The sequence below is a fragment of the Xenopus laevis genome, chromosome 9_10L (genome assembly GCF_017654675.1).
Source record: "Xenopus laevis strain J_2021 chromosome 9_10L, Xenopus_laevis_v10.1, whole genome shotgun sequence".
NCBI lineage: Eukaryota > Metazoa > Chordata > Amphibia > Anura > Pipidae > Xenopus > Xenopus laevis.
Genome location: NC_054387.1, coordinates 56,292,740 through 56,310,943, shown reverse-complemented (window position 1 = coordinate 56,310,943; position 18,204 = coordinate 56,292,740). Strand labels below are relative to the sequence as shown.

The window sequence follows — 18,204 nt, the reverse complement described above, 5'->3', positions numbered from 1 at the left end:
ATGACATAATACTGCAGGCTCCAGCCCAGCCAGCACTGAAACGGTCATTTAGAAGATTTATTACTGCAAGTACAGAGTAGGAATTGCTTGCAGAGTCCTGAGTGAATTGAGGGTCCTGGGGTATCAGGGGTTCATAGAGGAAGTTCCAGAGTGGGACAGAGAAGACAAGTAACACTGATCAGAGATTATGCCTGACTCCCAGATGCGGATTTGTGCCAGCCCCAGTCTGCTGATGAACACTCCCAGGGGAATCTCCATATCTTGGCTAGTCAAGTCAATGGGTACAATCATCCAGCAATGGCAGGGAAAGCCTTTACTGGTCCGAGTCTGAACTTTTCCATAGGGGCTGGTTGTAGAACCATCCCTCTCCCTGAAAGAGAACAGGAAAAATACTTATTCATGTATTTCTATACGATAGTAAGAGCTGCATGTGCCACATCTGGGACAGTAAATAAGAAATCACATCAGCTCACCCATCATGGCAGCTCACATTCACTGCTTCCATGTGCAGAACACCCATAATCATACATTGTAATTAGCATTTATAAATACAACAGATGAAAGCACCCTTTATTTATTTAACACTGTATCCCAATAACTCTCCTTGTACCCAATGTGGTCCAACACTGTTGCATCCTCAGGGAAGTGCAACAACAACTAAACTTAAAGGCATTTTTCAGTATAAAAATAAAAACTGGGTAAACAGAGGCTGTGCAAAATAAAAAAAGTTTCTAATGTAGTTAGTTAGCCAAAAATGTAATGTAAAAAGACTGGAGTGACTGGATCTCTAACATAATAGCCAGAACACTACTTCCTGCTTTGCAGCTCTCTTGGTTTACACTGATTGGTTACCAGGCAGTGTGGGGGGGCACATGGGTCATAACTATTGCTTTTGAATCTGAGCTGAATGCTGAGGATCAATTGCAATTTCACTGAACAGTTATGTCTCATGTGGCCCCCCTTAAAGTCACTGACTAACTCAGAGTTAGAGAGCTGCAAAAGCAGGAAGTAGTGTTCTGGCTATTATGTTAGACATCCAGTCACTCCAGCCTTTATACATTACATTTTTGGCTAACTAACTATATTAGAAACATGTTTTATTGTGCACAGCCTATCAATTTCCCAGTTTTTATTTTTACACTGCACTGTTCCTTTAACCCTGTAGAGAATTCTTATGGATACCAGTTGGTATCATCATACTCTTTGGAAAGGGCACTAATGAGAGAAATGACCTCCTTTGTGAAGTATTTTGTGATCCATGGAGTCTCAGTCTCTGCTCGGAGCCTCTCCTCTGCCCTCTGTCTCTCCTCCAGGGCTCGCTTGTGCTCTGTTGCGTTTTCTATATCCTTTGCACTCAAAGACTCAGTAACATTTTTCCACAGACGCCTGCAGTGAGAGGGAACCATTAGACAGCAGTCCTGCAATAGAACCTGAAAGTATTGTTACTTTGGAGCTTTATGTGGTAATGCTATGTTTGTATGAAACCCGGAACCTCAGAGCAGCTTATTATTATGCAGCAGTACAGCTAGGAACATGTATGCCAGTGTGCATGTAGATTTGGGCTCACCTGGACTCGAATGGGCCCTGCTTCTCCACAGGACGCACCAATTTTCTTGTCACCGGCAACTTGGTCAGGTCAATAGATTTGGTTTCCCCGCTGCTGTATGTGAATTCCAGAACACTGTTCCACTCGCCCTGGACTTTACACACTACACTGTTAGTGGCATTGTGCTTCACTTCCCCAGTCACCCTGTGCAAATAATCACAGTAATAATAATGTAACTCCACCCATGCAGGAAAGAAAATGCTCCCTTTATTTTAAATGGTTATGTTATATACCAATGGGTGCAACAAACCGCCCCCTCGACAATACTATCAACATCAGAGGACACGTCAAATCTTGTGGCATTGGGGCAGATCCAGTGTAGAGTATTATAGAGAGGCCATAAAAGCTGAATATTGTTTGCTCATAAGCACTGTGTAGCATATGTAAGTACCCAGTCCAACAGAAAAGTGAAATATACTGAGCTGCACAGTACTTCACTAATGGTCATTGGTAACATTTATCAAATGCGATATATTCACATCACAAATGGGCCCCCGACTATTCTGATCCCAGAAATTAAAGTCGATCATAGAGCAATCACTTGCACCCACTGGGGGCACAGAACTGGACCGTACCTGTGCAACCTGCCCCCATAGAAAGGCTTTGTGTGGAAGGTGATGGCTGCAGAGTAACCAGACTTTGCGCAGTTCACATTGACCTTCCCACCCAGTTCCACCCACGGCACGGTGAGAATGGAGCGAGCATATGCACAAGGTAGGGTGAATGTGTACTCTTCCCCATGTTCCAACAGGTACAGGACTCCTATAAAAAAAAGAAAAAAAAAAAAGAAGGGGGGAGTACCCTACAGTGCAATTAATAATATACACCCAAATCCCCACCCACATACCCATAATTATAATCCTATTGGGAGAGACACCCTCTCACATACCCAGAATGATATCCTTAGTGGGAGATATACATCCAGTCACCCACCCAAAATAAAATAAGTAGGGAATGAATTCGCCAATTTAAATATCCAGAATGATATCATGACTACCTTCTCCAATCATGGTCACTCCAATGGACATCCCCATGAATTTGCTCTTTGTCCAGATGTGGGTGTTGACGCACATTTGGCGCTCAGGACATTCAGCATAGAACCCAGAGACCGGAGGGTGATGGGAGACCTGCTCAGCCACAAACCTAATGGTGTAACAATCCGGTTTATTAGAGTCTTCCGGATGTGGAGCCTGATCCTGTGCTTCGAGGGGCTTCTCTGAAGATTTGGAAAGCTGCAGAGAATCTTTGGGTACACTCCAGGAGCAGTGAAATGTCTCCCCAATGATGGGGTTGTATGGCTTTTTGGCCAATGCCCCCTTGCGTCCTTCATGGAAGGAGGTCAGATAATACTCCACGAATCTCACCATGCGTTCCTCAGGAGTGAGGCCACCGCTGATGGACAGGAAGAGGTCTGGGTGGGACAGGAAGTCAGCATACATTTCTAGCAAGGAGCGCTTCTCCAGGATGAATGTGGGGAGGACCACCTAGGAAAAGAGAAACATGAAGATGAAAAGAGAAACATGGAGCTGTTCTTTGGGTGTGTGAGAAAACGGTGGGAACTTCCGCAGAGGTTTGTGGTGGTGTGAGGGGGAAAGGTGTAGGAAGGTAAGGAAAGAACTACACACCATTTAATTTACAGCTGTTCAACAAAAGAGTAGCAGGTTGAGCTCTGTTTTATGTTGCAACACACTCTACCACAAATGTATGGGCATAAGCAAACACCCATGTAGGGGCGCTTCCTTACCCGGGTCAGGTCCATGCCCAATTTGAGCTGGGATAAGAGATGCAAGATGACACTGCGCTGTTCCTCCACAGCTCCCAAGTCATCTTCTTTGAGATCACACTCGTCTTCGACCTCATCCTCTGGGTTTATGTCTTCAGGTTCCTATGGGATAGAATTGGAAGATGAGAGAGAAATCCGAGGCAGACCACCGACATCAACTTTCTATTCATTTTCCTTTTTTTCACTACACCCAAAAAAACAAACTGCTCCACTGAGCACTTTTGGTCAGAGATATTTGCAGTTTTTTTAGATTGCTAACATGAGGCCTTGGCCTCAGTAGCTCTTAGTCAGAGTATCAGTAAGCCTAAGGTTAACTGATTATGCAAGCAGTGAATGGTCAGTAAAGTAACACTCTAAGGGTCTGGCCACACAGGCAAAGTCGCCAGGTGATTAATCTCTACGATCTACCTTCCGTCGGCTAAAATGCTAAAGTCGACCGTAATTGCCTCACAAGGAAACTTTGGAAAATGAAGCGCTCCGTATGCCTGCCCATCTCAGCAAAGAGATGATAAACTACCACATTTATGTCATTTCACACTAAAGGTCTATCTTAGACATTCCCAATTCCCCCTGTACTCCAGTGCTCTTACCCCAGAAGCCAGGGTGCTATCAGATAAGACCTGTGTCCCTCTCAGAAGCTCTTGCTCTTTGCTTTCCTGCTCCGTGAGACTGGGCTCCTCCCCATTCTTCAGATGATTAGGGATTGGGATTTTTGCTTCAGGCCAATTGATCGTTGTACCTGAAGTGAAAGGAAGTTTGCTCATAATCCAGAATAAGAAGAGTGCTCAGTGCAATGTGGGCACAGATTGAGGACAGAGGTGCTCATTGGAAACCCATATAATCCAGATTCCACAGACATGAGCGGGGCACCACTATCTGGCAGGTAACTGGTTTCTAACTGTACAGCTGTATCTCCAAAAGGCAGAGCCTTTCCCATTCATTAGCATACTGCAACATAATTGGCTGTAGATTATCACCAGAATCTGCCAGCAGTCTGGGAACCCGATACAGGAAGGTGTAAAGCAACACGGTGAGAGGGAAAGAGCCTTGTCCTGAACACAACACTGAGGAACCCAGATGCCTCGGCACTAGATCCAAAGCCGACAGTACTGAGAAGCACAAGTTGCGCCCAGGCCCCCCTGGAAAGAGCTAACCTTCCTTTATGTACCCTGAACGCCCCCCATGTGCAGAGACATTATAGGGAACCAACACAGGGCACTTTCAGCCGTGACCCCTCCTGAGAGAGACTTAGAGCTCCCATTACCTCCTGACTAATCTGTCGATCGCATGAATTATTCACTTGTTCCATTCAGACAGAGGCTGTGGCACTGCTCTCCTAAGCAACAGGCTTAAAGTTTAATGACCCCATTTACAGAAAGTCTTGGCTGCTTATTCACATGGAAAGGTGTCACAATTGTCATAAAGACAAAATGTACAGCGTCCTGACTCTCCCTCTTTCTCTCATTATTATTCTTCTAATCACATATGTTTGGCTGGGTCACTAAACATGACCACTACGCACTATGTTCAAGCAGTTGAATCAAATCATTCAGCCAAGGGGGTCACGGACTGCAGATCATATTCTTATTTCCCAGGTGGCCCACCCAGTATATGAATGAATTCTGATTGCCATTTTAATAACATGGCAATATTTTGTCTAATACACATATAGCCACCATGCCTCATAAATACAATATCTTAGATGGCATTGTGCAGCCTTTAGATTTTATGGGCATTAATAGGCGGGTAAATTAAGCACTTTGTGGCAAACAATCTATGCCGATATGGGTTTTTGAGAAAGCTATCTCTGCTGTCTAAAGAGTAGTTCACCTTTAAATGAATGTTTGGTATAGTATAGAATGTCTACTCTTAGCAGCTTTTCCCTTTTTATAGTTTGAGAATTATTTCCCTACTTCTTCTTTTGCTACTTTGCAGCTTTTAAATGGGTTCATTGATGCTGCCAGCCAAAAACCGATTGGTACACTGTTATTGTTACTTTAATTAATTTAAATCTTTATATTCAGGCCCTCTCCTAGTCATCTCCCATTTTCTCATTCCTGGCTGCTAGGGTAAATTGGACCCTAGCAACTAGATAGCAGCTGAAATTCCAAACAGGAGAGCTGCCACAGCTAAATCATTTTAAAAAAACTACAAAAAAAATTAAAATACAAATGTACACCAATTGCAAATGATCTCAGCATGGTGTAGACATTATGATGTGGACTACCCCTTTAATAATGCAAACATGTCCACAATCAGTAGTAATAATAAGTCACCCTGTGATAATAAACAATGCCCAGAGTCATATATAAGAGGAACTATCTCTTGGGCAGGGCTGAATGTGGGTTACACGTCTGTGGGGCTCACCTGTGGGAGTAATGTGTCTCTGCAGGGCTATATGTTGCTGGTGTAACATTTGAAAACAGTCATTCAGGCAGCCAAGTGTGGCCATAGAAGTCGCTTTCAGCATGAGAAGATCCTGATCCAGTGAACCTAGGTGCCCGGCAGTGGGGAGACCCTCAATGCTGCGCATTAGATCCCTTTGCTGACCCTCCACTTTGCTCATCATCTGGGGTGGGAGATAGAGAGAGGAAGCTTTGAAAAACATAATGTTGTGTCAGTTCACTAGGGTAAGGGCACTAAAGGTCTGGCACATTCTAAAGACTATCCCAAACACTAAAATAGGTAAAGAAAGAAATTAAGTGTTAGCTTGCCCTTTATCATGCCAAATTAAAGGCTGGGTGAATGGAAGGTGTTCCCTGGATTCCAAAGAGGAAGAAAATAAAATTTCTTACAAAGCACAAGAACGAGAAACCTTTGCTGAATGGCCCTGTGGCTCCACTGTAGGACATTGCAGTATTTTCTTTCAGGGATCGCTGTGCATCTAAGCTGAGAATCAGCTGCATCTCCATTACACTTTCCATAGCCAGCGGCACGGTGCCACAGGAAGATGAGATAGAACTTAGGTTCAGTTTCCTTCAGACTAAAGAACAGGGGAAATATCCTTACACTGCTCTCACTCATCTCTGGGTGACACTAGATCAATGGTCTCTATCACTGAGTAACACATGCTTTCTGCAACTCTTCCCTGGATTTAAAGCCCTTCTTAGTGGTGCCCCCAATATGAGGTAGGCTAGCTCCCCCTCTCTGACCTCTCGCACATCTCCTAAGTGATCTGGCTGCAGCAGCTGAGCTCTTCTGTTGGCTGGCACCATCCTGTTATGGCCAAGGTTGAAGAAGGAGGCAGCATTTTGGCTGGGTCGCCGCTGGGACCCAGGAGAGTTTCCACTGCCCTGAGAGGCCAGTGAGAAGCTTCTGGATTTCAGAGGGGGGTTGTTCTGTTGGGACAACAAGGGACATGGGTTAGTGACAAATAAGTCATGGTGGATGAGAGGCTATGGGCTGACACTGCTTAGGGTTGCATTATGGGAAGGACAGCTGATTTGGAGCTGGCACTTTTATGTTGCATTGTGGTCCGGGCAGAAGATTTGGTAACAGTGTTGCACTATGAAATTTGGGAGTGATTTTACTAAGGTGCTCTTACCTTACCAATGGCTTCTGTGTGGTGTTGAGTGCAGATCTGTAGCCGACTCACCCAGTGCTGGCGTTCTTTGGCATCAGTTCCTGTGATAATCAAAAAACAGTTATAATTACAGAACGGAGATAAAAGTGACAGGAGATTCCATAGCCCAATTTTACCCTACTTACCTTTGAATTCCTCCTGCTGAACCCAAACGACCCCTCTGCACATGGACTCTCCCCTTAGTGATATACACCTAAACACCTACCTTACCTACTCTCTCTGAAACACACCCAACTTCCCATGGCTCTGCCTCTTGTTGCTGCACACAAATAGAACCCCCTCCCAACTCTCCTTATTGATATACTTACACCTTTCCCATGACTCTGCCTCTTGTTACTGAATTCTCCATCACTTACACACAACTAACTTCCTCTTATACTCATTCACTATTACCTATCACAATACCTGCCTTCCCCTAACATTCTACTCCTGTGCTAGGACTCTCCTTCAATGATACACACCCGCCAGTAAAATTTGCTAATTAGAAATATCACAAGCAAAACACAGAGAGGGCTGTACGAATGAGCCAATTAAGGAATCCCAGCAGCCATGCTGGTTGCATAAATGGGGAGGGTAGACAATACAACAAGATGTAACACTATGTCTACACACAAAGAAATTATGAGGCTCCCCCCGCACAGAGGCACAGATTGTTGTACAGTAGCAATGTTTCTGCAGTTCACCCCACATAGGCTACGAACCCCCCTCCCACACACACATACTTGCTGCCATTATCTCCTCTTACATCTCATCCCCTTACCTCTTAGCTTGTACAATTCCCCACTGGCAGCATTAACTGTGAAGGTGTGGGAATCTTCATCGCTGGGTGAAATAACTGCTCCGGCAAGCTGGACTGTTCCTCTAGGCTTCTGATTCCTGGACTGCTCATTAACAAAATATTCTAACAGTCCAGCCTCATTATTCAGCACAAAATATCTGCCAACCCAGAGGGAAAAATCTCAGTTAGACAAGATGACAAACCATTAATCACTGCACTGCTGAGGCCAGGAAACATTTCCCTCTAATAAATGATCAGCATTCTACAGTATTCTCTCACACAAGGTAGCACCACCTGGTGGCACATACACAATATATCATTCTGCAACCTTATCTGTCATCCAGCTGAACCTAGAATAGTGTTGAGCTACACAAATCCTCTCAGTTATCAGCAAGAACCTAGAGTACAGTATAGTAATACAAATATGCTCTTAACTACCAGCACCTAGAACAGTGTCTAGTAAAACAAAACAAATTAAAATATCGGGGGTTATGTATTAAAGGTCGAGTTTGTGAGTTTTGTGAGTTTTTTTCTACCTAGAATAAACTCACGATTTAAACAAACTTAAATGTTTGCTTATTTATGAAAAGACCTGAATGTAAAAAAACTCGATTGAATGCAATCGGGAATAAAACTCAAATATCTTGCATTTATCGAGGTTATACAACCTTGAATATCTCAAATTTATCACGTTTACGAGCTCAAATTAGTGTAAAACACTAGAAAATTGTGAAGGCAAAAAACATATTCAAACTGTTAAAGGGGTTGTTCACTTTTAAATTAACTTTTAGAATGATATAGAGAGGGACATTCTGAGACAATTTGCAATTGGTTTTCATTTTTTATTATCTATGGTTTTTGAGTTATTTTGCTTTTTATTCAGCAGCTCTCCAGTTTGCAATTTCAGCAGTCTGGTTGCTAGGGCCCAAATTACCCTAGCAACCATGCATTGATTTGAATAAGAGACTGGAATATGAATTGGAGAGGCCTGAATAGAAATATGAGTAATAAAATGTAGCAATAACAATACATCTGTAGCCTTACAGAGCATTTGTTTTTAGATGGGGTCAGTGACCCCCTTTTGAAAGCTGGACAGTCAGATGAAGGCAAATAATTCAGAAACGATAAAAAAAAAAAAAGAAATGAAGGCCAATTAAAAAGTTGCTTAGAATTGGCCATTCTATAACATACTAAAAGTTAATTTAAAGGTGAACCACCCCTTCATTAATTTCTACATGAATTCAAAAGGGTTTTACATGGAGTATTTTTGGATTCAGAATTTTTGCAGCTTCGGGGCATAATAAATCTTGAAAAAAATGTGACGTTTTTTGTGAAACTAACCTTGAAAAACTAAAATGTTTCGATAAAACACTACTTGACCTTTAATAAATAACTCCCATAATGTACCGTTGCCCTGCACTTGTAAATCTGGTGTGTTTGTTTCAAAAACACTAGTATAGCTTTATATAAACACAATGCTGTGTAGCCATGGGGGGCAGCCATGTAACCTGAAAAAAGGAGAAAAGGCACAGGATACATAGAAGATTACAGAAAGGGTTTTGTAAAATGCCATAGTATTCTACAGCACTTGTCTGTTATCTGCTGGTAAACCTGTGCCTTTGTTCTTTTTCAGTTTCAAACGGCTGCCCCCCCCCCATGGCTTCACAGAAGTTTGTTTATAAACTATACTAGTGTTTTTGAAGCAAACACACATGTTTTAGCAGTGCAGGGTTACACTGTATTATATTTTAATTACTTTAAAACATTTTAATTTTTTGACATTACTGTCCCTTTAACCTGGGCTCTAACAACCTAATGAAGTTGTTCTAGGGAGATCAGAAGGACATACCGGAACTGCCAGCCAGTGACCAAGTTAGTGTACTTCATCAGGTAACCGCTTATATTCTCCATGTGATCACTGAAAACAAAACAAAACAAATGAATTTGTTATTGAGTGTGTGCATCAGTGAGTGTGTCGCACCCCTCCCATAGTGTTCTGTGCATGTTGTGTATCAATGTGTTTCTTATTTTACCCAGAGTCCTGACAGGTAAATCTGTAAGAATAATAAGCCCATATATAAGTAATTAGTGCTGTGCAATCAGTGCAACAAATCAGTGCCTCACCTGCTGGTGCCAAGGAGACTGTTAAACAGTAACAGAATTTACAGCAAAGGGCAGTCTCTCTCGCTCACAAGCTTCCAGGGCCAAAATACATTTACAGCCAAAAATCCAAACTTAATGTGAGAGTTCAGGCCCTATTTAAACACATCCATATGCCTGTGGGTTAGTCACTAGACAGATTTGCTGCCCTGCACTGACAAGCTCACAGCGTACAACTAATTTTATCAGTGTGTATCTCTGCATGCATCTCTGCATCTCTGCGTGGGCCCATTTTTTGGAACAGTACCTGACCCATACCTGCAACCCAGACCCGCATTCTGACCCGCTTGGACTCGTTACGCGACACGCAACTACCTTATCCACAACCCGGACCTGTTGACCATCAAGAATCAGGAAGTGCTGTCATTGTAAACTGGAAGTGACATCATCGGTAGTAGGCATGCTCCGAAAAAAGGAGTATTGAGAAGACCTGCGGCGCAACTTGCAGGGTAACACAGGTTTTTGCGGGTAACTAGCGAGTACCCGACCCGCTGCAGTACTCTACTGCATGTATCCTCTTCCTTTTAAACCCCTTTATAAAAAAAACTATAATCTGTTCTGCAGCTAGGGTTGCCACCTTTTCTGGAATAAAATACCGGCCTTCCTATATATTTATCTTTTTTCCCTATTAATAACATTGGGATCAACCATTATTTTTACCGGCCAGGTAGCAACCCTATCTGCAGCTGATCATTAACTCTTGTGGATACAGTGCTGGCTTATTAAGGCACAAGAAATGATTAATTACTAAAGGTGCCCCAGCTTAATCTTTAAGGGCTCTTACTGACGAGCGTTTTTACCTGCGCTCCCCTGCGTTCCGTTTTTCTGCGTTCAGCCGCAGGGGAGCGCAGGAATAGACGCATTACATTTTTTCCAATGGGGCTGTACTCACACAGGCGCGTGTAGGCGCCGAACACAGGAAAAATGCAGCATGTTGCGTCTCAACCTGCGTTCGGCGCCTACATGCGCCTGTGTGAGTACAGCCCCATTGGAAAAAATGGGTAGGGGCATCACCCAATTACTCACTGGACAGGAACCTGCATGGATAAGGAATGCTGCTATGGAAATGTTGCAGTGTCAGTTGCATGTGATAACATTGTACCTGCTTTACACCAACTCTCACATTCTTAGCTTCCTGTCCGGCTGTTAGTGCAGGGGATTGTGGGGAAGAAGAGAATAAGACGCATACAGCCCAATATTGTGTCAGCCTAATGGTACCACACAGACATACCTGTACTGCCAGGCTTTGCTGCTCCCACCTCCTCTACTGGAAGGCCGATGATTGAGAGGACTTTGCGTGGGGTCCGTCTTACCCTCACTGTCAGACACCTTCATAGTAGGTATGTCCCCCTGCATATTGGGGTCTCCCCTTGGCGCCTGTCAGTCAGTGGCTGTCACACGGGTTCTCTCATGGGTTCAGTTCCTGCCTTTCCCATAAACCAGAGGTCTCTTTACTGTGCCCTGGAGGCGACACCCCTGTACCTGAAGAGAGGGATATGGATGTGACTCAGAGCGATCTATGGGGGTGGGGTGGTCTGCCAATATATTTGAGGAGCCTGTCAGTCAGGGCATTGCATACCGCCCACCAGTTCCGCTTTTCACAAGACAGTCTGCAGTACCGGAACGCTATTTAAACGTCCCGCAACGCCGCTGAAATGCCTAACTGCTCCGCTACTGCCGGCCAGCCATCCAGGCGTCACAATTCTCATCTCGCGAGATTAACATGACGTCACGCATACAACGTAAAAGCGCCGTGACGCGACACGCAACCTCCAGGGGAGTGAAGCGCAAGGACATGTACTAGCGTACATTTATGGGTTGCTACTAGCAACAGTCATTGCTGGCCAGGGCACGACTGGCAGGGTTGCCAGGTTGGCCATTTTCCAGGCAAACTGGGCTACTAACTTAAAGCCCGGGCTGGTTTTGAAAGTACAAAAATTGCCAAGGTACGGATTTGGCCTACTTTATGGGCCTTTGGCTGTTTTTTTTCTAGTTTTTTCTTGCCCTAATGTGCCAAGCCTGTATCTCCCAATGCATGTTGGGTAATGTAGTTTTTGTTTAACAATTTGCTGACTGCCAAGTTTAATGTAAGACTACAATACCCAGCAATGAAAAGGGACTGACTCGTGTAGAAGTTGGGAGTTACCAGATTTTGGGCTCAGTATTCTCTCATTTTTCAGTGAATTTCCTTAATGTAAGATAATTTTGGGGCAAAAATCTGCTGGCCACCAAAATGTCTATATGTTGTATTGTTTTACCAATATTTATTAAAATTGTATATGTATTTGGGCCTCGTGGGGTCCCTATACCTCCTGGACCCCCCTGTTTAGTTATTCCCCTGGTGAAAGGGGCACATTTTTGCCATTTTGCTTCACAGAAAAATGTGCAAATCGGTGAAAATTGAAAAAGGTGTATTTTCATATATATTCATTTATTTTTTAGACTTTTTTTCCACTTTGGGCTACTCTTGAAGTGCCTCTTGGCTAGTTTTGGGCTGCTTTTGTAGCTGACTTTGGCTGGTTTTGAAAATCAGACCTGGCAAAACTGGGGCAGGGCACGACTGGTCGCTGGTTGTGTCTCTGTGCTCACAGCTCTTCATTGTACCATGGGACAGAGCAAAGGATGTCGTTTTCCTGGTTACAAACTATCCCAACAGCCCAAATGCATACCTCCCAACATTTTGGAAATAAAAAGAGGGACAAGCAAGTTGGCGCACGCAGTGCGGCAATTTTTTGACCATGCCCGTTTTGTGGCCACACCCCCTAATTACAAAATTTGGCAGGTTATGAAAGTTTGAATATATTTCTGTGTTTTTTTTTCAGTTATTACAGTTTTGCTAATAAAGGTGAATTGCCCTTTAAGCCGTGAGTCTAACTTCTCCCAAGGGACCTATTATCTTATATTGTCACAATTGCTTATTTGCTTATCTCTAAATTGTTACAAAAGTATCTTATCTGCAGCTGTGGCTGTTCTGGGCTCTCTGGCAAAAGCCAATTAAGTTAGAAACATTGTTTCTTTTTCTGTCTAGGTGCAGAGAAAATTATGACTTTCCAGTACAAACGAGGGACTGCGGGTTGAGCTGTCAAAAGGACTGTCCCTCTAAAAACAGGACAGTTGGGAGGTATGCCAAATGTGATAGAAAAGGAAAGCGTTTCAGTACAAAGTGGGCTTGGTGGCATTAGGCTCAGAGGAGCCCAGGCTTTATGTGTGCAATACAAGGGCAGATATTTTACAGTATAAGTATTAAAGGGCTGATTTAGGAGAAGGCAACGTGTGAAACTGACAAGAAGTAACTTGATTTTTTTATTCTATTTTATTATTTTGCGATGAAAGGGTGTAAGGGTTTTATGTGAAAATAAAGCTAAAGAAATTAAAACCCCAAAACCAACAAAGTTTTATCTTATTGATGCAAATAATCCCAAAGATCTTCATTCGCGTTTACTATCTGGGCTACTGTGAGCATGAAATGGATCCAGGCATCCTGCAATGTAAAAAAAACATTGCTCTGATCTGCTATGTGAGACTCTCCCCATGTCCTTTTATAATAAATGCTTACACAGATGTGGCTTATTTATCAGGCTGTGTAAAAATTGGAGGAAACCATCACCAGTGATGTTGCCCATAGCAACCAGTCAGCAATTAGAAACATGAGTAAGTGGTGCAAGGGCTTCTTTGGTATATTGGGAATGGACCATACCACAATATAACCCCTCTTGTTCAATGGTTAACTACAAAGCCTGCAAGCTCACTAACTGCCACCCTTCCTTTCCATGCAATGTATGTATATTTATCATTCCAAAATTAAGAGAAATGGAAAGACAGGTCTCAAGATCGCTTCAATTTGCATGTTTCCTAGGAGAAATATTTACAGTACAGCTGCTGAAGTTACATTCAGTGAATTGTCTTCTTTTTTTCCATTAATTGTGTTCAGAAGGGCTTTCCCAGGCCGCCATCATGGATTTCCCCTATCTCGCTTGCCATTCTCCAAGTACCGATCATATTAAAGGGGTGGTTCACCTTAACTTAAGTATGTGTAAGGTTGGCTAATTCTAAGCAACTTTTGAGTTGGTCGTTATTTTTTCTTTCTCATAGTTTTTGCGTTATTTGCCTTCTTATGTTTCCAGCTTTGACATGGGGGGGGTCACTGACCCCATCTAAAAAAGAAATGTGCTACAGATGTATTGTTATTACTACTTTTTATTGCTCATTTTTCTATTCTAGGGCAATTTTGACCCTAGAAACCAGATTGCTGAAATTGCAAACTGGAGAGCTACTAAATAAAAAGCTAAATAATTAAAAAAAAAACACAAATAATAAAAACTGAAAACCAATTGCAAATTGTCTCATAATATTACTCTCTACATCATAATAAAAGTCGATTTAAAGATGAACAACCCCTTTAAGCAATTTATTATATTGTCGCACTCCATAGAAACCTAACAACCAGTTCATTGTGGCAAACAAACATGATTTTTGGAGGTACGAGATGTATAAAGGGGCAGTTCTTTGAGCAGTCATAACAATAAAAGGGGAGAGGGGTGCATACAATTGTATAGTGCTCCTTTAATTTTGTGGAGGTAATTTTGAAACCAGGGGTGTAATTACAGAAGAAGCAGGCCCTGCAAGTGCAGAGAGGCCCAAAATAAATAAGCAATTTCAATATATACTGTATTGGTAGAATAGATTAGTTTACAAATGTTTTGGGGCCATACATTTAATTTTCTGTGGGACCCAGTAACATCTAGTTTCACTACTGTTTGAAACACCATCCTGTGAGACATCAGGTTGCAGCAATTTGTACTGACAGAACATTTTCATTTAGGGTTGCCACCTTTTCTGCCTTCCTATATATTTATCTTTTTTTTTTTTCCTATTAATAACATTGGGATCAACCATAATTTTTGCCGGCCAGGCTGGTAAAATACCAGCCAGGTGGCAACCCTAGCTGGGTCCCTTCCTAGAAAGATGGATGCAGCATCAGCAGATGAGGAGTCAAAGCTCCTTCCTCCTATCCCATACTAGGGTTCCCACCTGGCCTGTATTTTACCGGCCTGGCTGGTAACATAGTAACATAGTAAGTAAGGTTGAAAAAAGACACATGTCCATCGAGTTAAACCTTTTTTTTTTTGTTTATTAACTACCTATCTGCCAGTTGATCCAGAGGAAGGCAAAAAACCCATCTGAAGTCTCTCCAATTTGCCTTAGATGGGGAAAAATTCCTTCCTGACTCCAAAATGGCAATCGGACTAGTCCCTGGATCAACTTGTACTATGAGCTATCTTCCATAACCCTGTATTCCCTTACTTGCTAAAAAGCCATCCAACCCCTTCTTAAAGCTATCTAACGTATCAGCCTGTACAACTGATTCAGGGAGAGAATTCCACATCTTCACAGCTCTCACTGTAAAAAACCCCTTCCGAATATTTAGGCGGAACCTCTTTTCTTCTAATCGGAATGGGTGACCTCGTGTCAGCTGGAAAGACCTACTGGTAAATAAAGCATTAGAGAGATTGTTATATGATCCCCTTATATATTTATACATAGTCATCATATCACCCCTTAAGCACCTCTTCTCCAGCGTGAACATCGCCAATTTGGCCAGTGTTTCCTCATAGCTAAGATTTTCAATACCTTTTACCAGCTTAGTTGCCCTTCTCTGTACCCTCTCTAATACAATAATGTCCTGTTTGAGTGATGGAGACCAAAACTGTACAGCATATTCTAGATGGGGCCTTACAAGTGCTCTATACAGTGGAAGAATGACCCCCTCCTCCCTTGACTCTATGTCCCTTTTAATACAGCTCAAGACCTTATTTGCCCTTGATGCTGCTGACTGGCATTGCTTGCTACAGCCAAGTTTATCATCTACAAGGACTCCAAGGTCCTTTTCCATAATGGATTTGCCTAGTGCAGTCCCATTAAGGGTATAAGTGGCTTGGATATTTTTACATCCCAGGTGCATGACTTTACATTTATCAACATTGAATCCCATTTGCCACTTAGCTGTCCAGATTGCCAGTTAGTCATGTTGCAAGGATGCCACATCCTGGATGGAATTAATTGGGCTGGATAATTTTGTTTCATCTGCAAACACTGATACATTACTTACAACACCCTCCCCTAAGTCATTAATGAACAAGTTAAATAAAAGTGGACCCAATACTGAGCCCTGGGGGACCCCACTAAGAACCTTACTCCAAGTAGAGAATGTCCCATTAACAACCACCCTCTGTACCCGATCCTGTAGCCAGTTTCCTATCCACGTGCAAACGACTTCATTAAGCCCAACAGACCTTAGTTTAGAAAGCAGTCGTTTGTGGGGCACAGTATCAAACGCTTTGGCAAAATCCAAATAGATCACATCTACTGCCCCCCCACTATCCAGAATCTTACTTACCACATCATAAAATGCAATCAAATTCGTCTGACATGACCTATCCTTCATAAAGCCATGCTGATTGTTGCTCATAATGCCATTCATTAGACAAAATTTTGAATGTGATCCCTTAACAAGCCTTCAAATAATTTGCCCACCACAGATGTCAAGCTTACTGGCCTATAATTGCCAGGCTGAGATCGTAATCCCTTTTTAAATATTGGAATAACATCAGCTTTTCTCCAATCCATAGGCACCATACCAGATGACAGTGAATCTGAGAAAATCAGAAATAAGGGCTGGTCTAAAACTGAACTAAGCTCTCTTAGAACCCGGGGGTGTATGCCATCAGGCCCTGGAGCCTTGTTTACATTAATTTGTATTAAAGCTTTTTGAATCATATCCTGAGTCAGCCACTGACTAGATTGAGCTGAACCATTCGTGCAGTTATTAAGTGAGCTTGTGAACCCAGACTCCTCTATTGTATACACTGAAGAAAAGAACTGATTTAACACATTTGCCTTATCTGTATCTGTTACAACCATACTGGTACCATTATTTAATGGAGCAACACTCTCAACCTGCATCTTTTTACTATTAATATATTTAAAAAACTTTTTAGGGTTAGTTTTCACCTCCACCGCAATTAACTCTTCATTTCTTTTCTTAGCCTTCCGGATTGCTGATTTACAACATTTATTACAGTATTTATATTCATTAAATGCAGCTTCTGTCAATACAGATTTGTAGTTTTTAAATGCCTTTCTCTTCTTTCCCATTAACATCTTTACCTCTGTATTAAGCCACACAGGATGATTCTTAGAGCTTCTACGTTTAGTCCTTAAGGGAATAAATTGAGAACAGTAATGATTTAATATCATTTTAAAGGACAACCATTTCTGTTCTGTGTTTTTAGCTGAAAACCTAATGCCCCAATCAATGCTCTGTAGGGCAGCCCTCAAGGCACTAAAATTAGCTTTTGCAAAATTCATGGTTTTTGTTGCCCCAGTATATTTTTGTTTTTTGCACCAGACATTAAAAGATATAACATTATGGTCACTATTACCCAGGGGTTCAATGACTTGCACATTTGCTATAAGTTCTGGGTCATTTGAGATCACTAAATCAAGAATAGCATTTTTTCTGGTAGGCTCCTCAACAACCTGTGCTAAAAAACTGTCGTGCAATAAGTTTATAAACTTGTTCCCATTAACTGATCTAGCAGTACCGTTGCTCCAGTCAATATCTGGGTAATTAAAATCCCCCATTATCATTACTTTACCTAAACTAGCAGCCTTTTCTATTTGCATTAGGAGCTTTGTCTCTTCCTCCTCACTTACATTAGGGGGTCTATAGCATACTCCTACAATTAATTTGCTGGATTCTTTACAATTGGTGAAGAACTCCACCCATAAGACTTCTGCCCCCTCATTTTCTAACATAACCTCCTCCTTTATATGAGCTTTTAAATCCTGCCTAACATACAGACATACCCCTCCTCCTTTTCTATTGCCTCTGTCCCTCCGAAACAAAGTATAGCCACTGATATTTACTGCCCAGTCATGCGACTCATTCAGCAATGTTTTGGCCACACCAATCACATCATATTTTCCTTCCATCACCAGCAGCTCCAGCTCTCCCATTTTACCAGTCAGACTTCTTGCATTTGTAAACATACATTTAATACTGGCACCATATTGAACATATGACATGTGGTCCTCCCTATCCTTAACAGTATCCCCAGCCAAATCTCCTCCCCCATTTTCCCTTTCTTTGCCCACTATCTCATCTAACCTGTCTACCACTGAATCTTTTACTGAACCCTCCCCCCCACACCTAGTTTAAAATCTCCTCCAACCCTCTAGCCATCTTCTCTCCCAAAACAGCTGCCCCATCATCATTGAGGTGCAGCCCATCC

The 18,204-nt window shown here is 42.4% G+C and overlaps 1 protein-coding gene across 2 annotated transcripts; it reads right to left on the bottom strand.

Moving 5' to 3' along the window:
* Positions 1–43: 43 nt before the first annotated feature.
* Positions 44–11,642, bottom strand: osbpl11.L (oxysterol binding protein like 11 L homeolog). 2 transcript variants are annotated; one of them, XM_018234621.2, is made up of 14 exons: positions 11,490–11,642; positions 11,142–11,392; positions 9,600–9,668; positions 7,733–7,908; positions 6,934–7,013; positions 6,542–6,727; positions 5,757–5,958; positions 3,980–4,128; positions 3,351–3,491; positions 2,604–3,090; positions 2,182–2,368; positions 1,568–1,750; positions 1,233–1,386; positions 44–370 (listed from the first exon to the last, which is right to left on the bottom strand). In XM_018234621.2, the coding sequence occupies exons 2-14, from the start codon at positions 11,264–11,266 to the stop codon at positions 314–316; spliced, it is 2,196 nt and encodes a 731-aa protein (XP_018090110.1). In that variant the 5' UTR covers positions 11,267–11,392; positions 11,490–11,642; the 3' UTR covers positions 44–313.
* Positions 11,643–18,204: the final 6,562 nt, after the last annotated feature.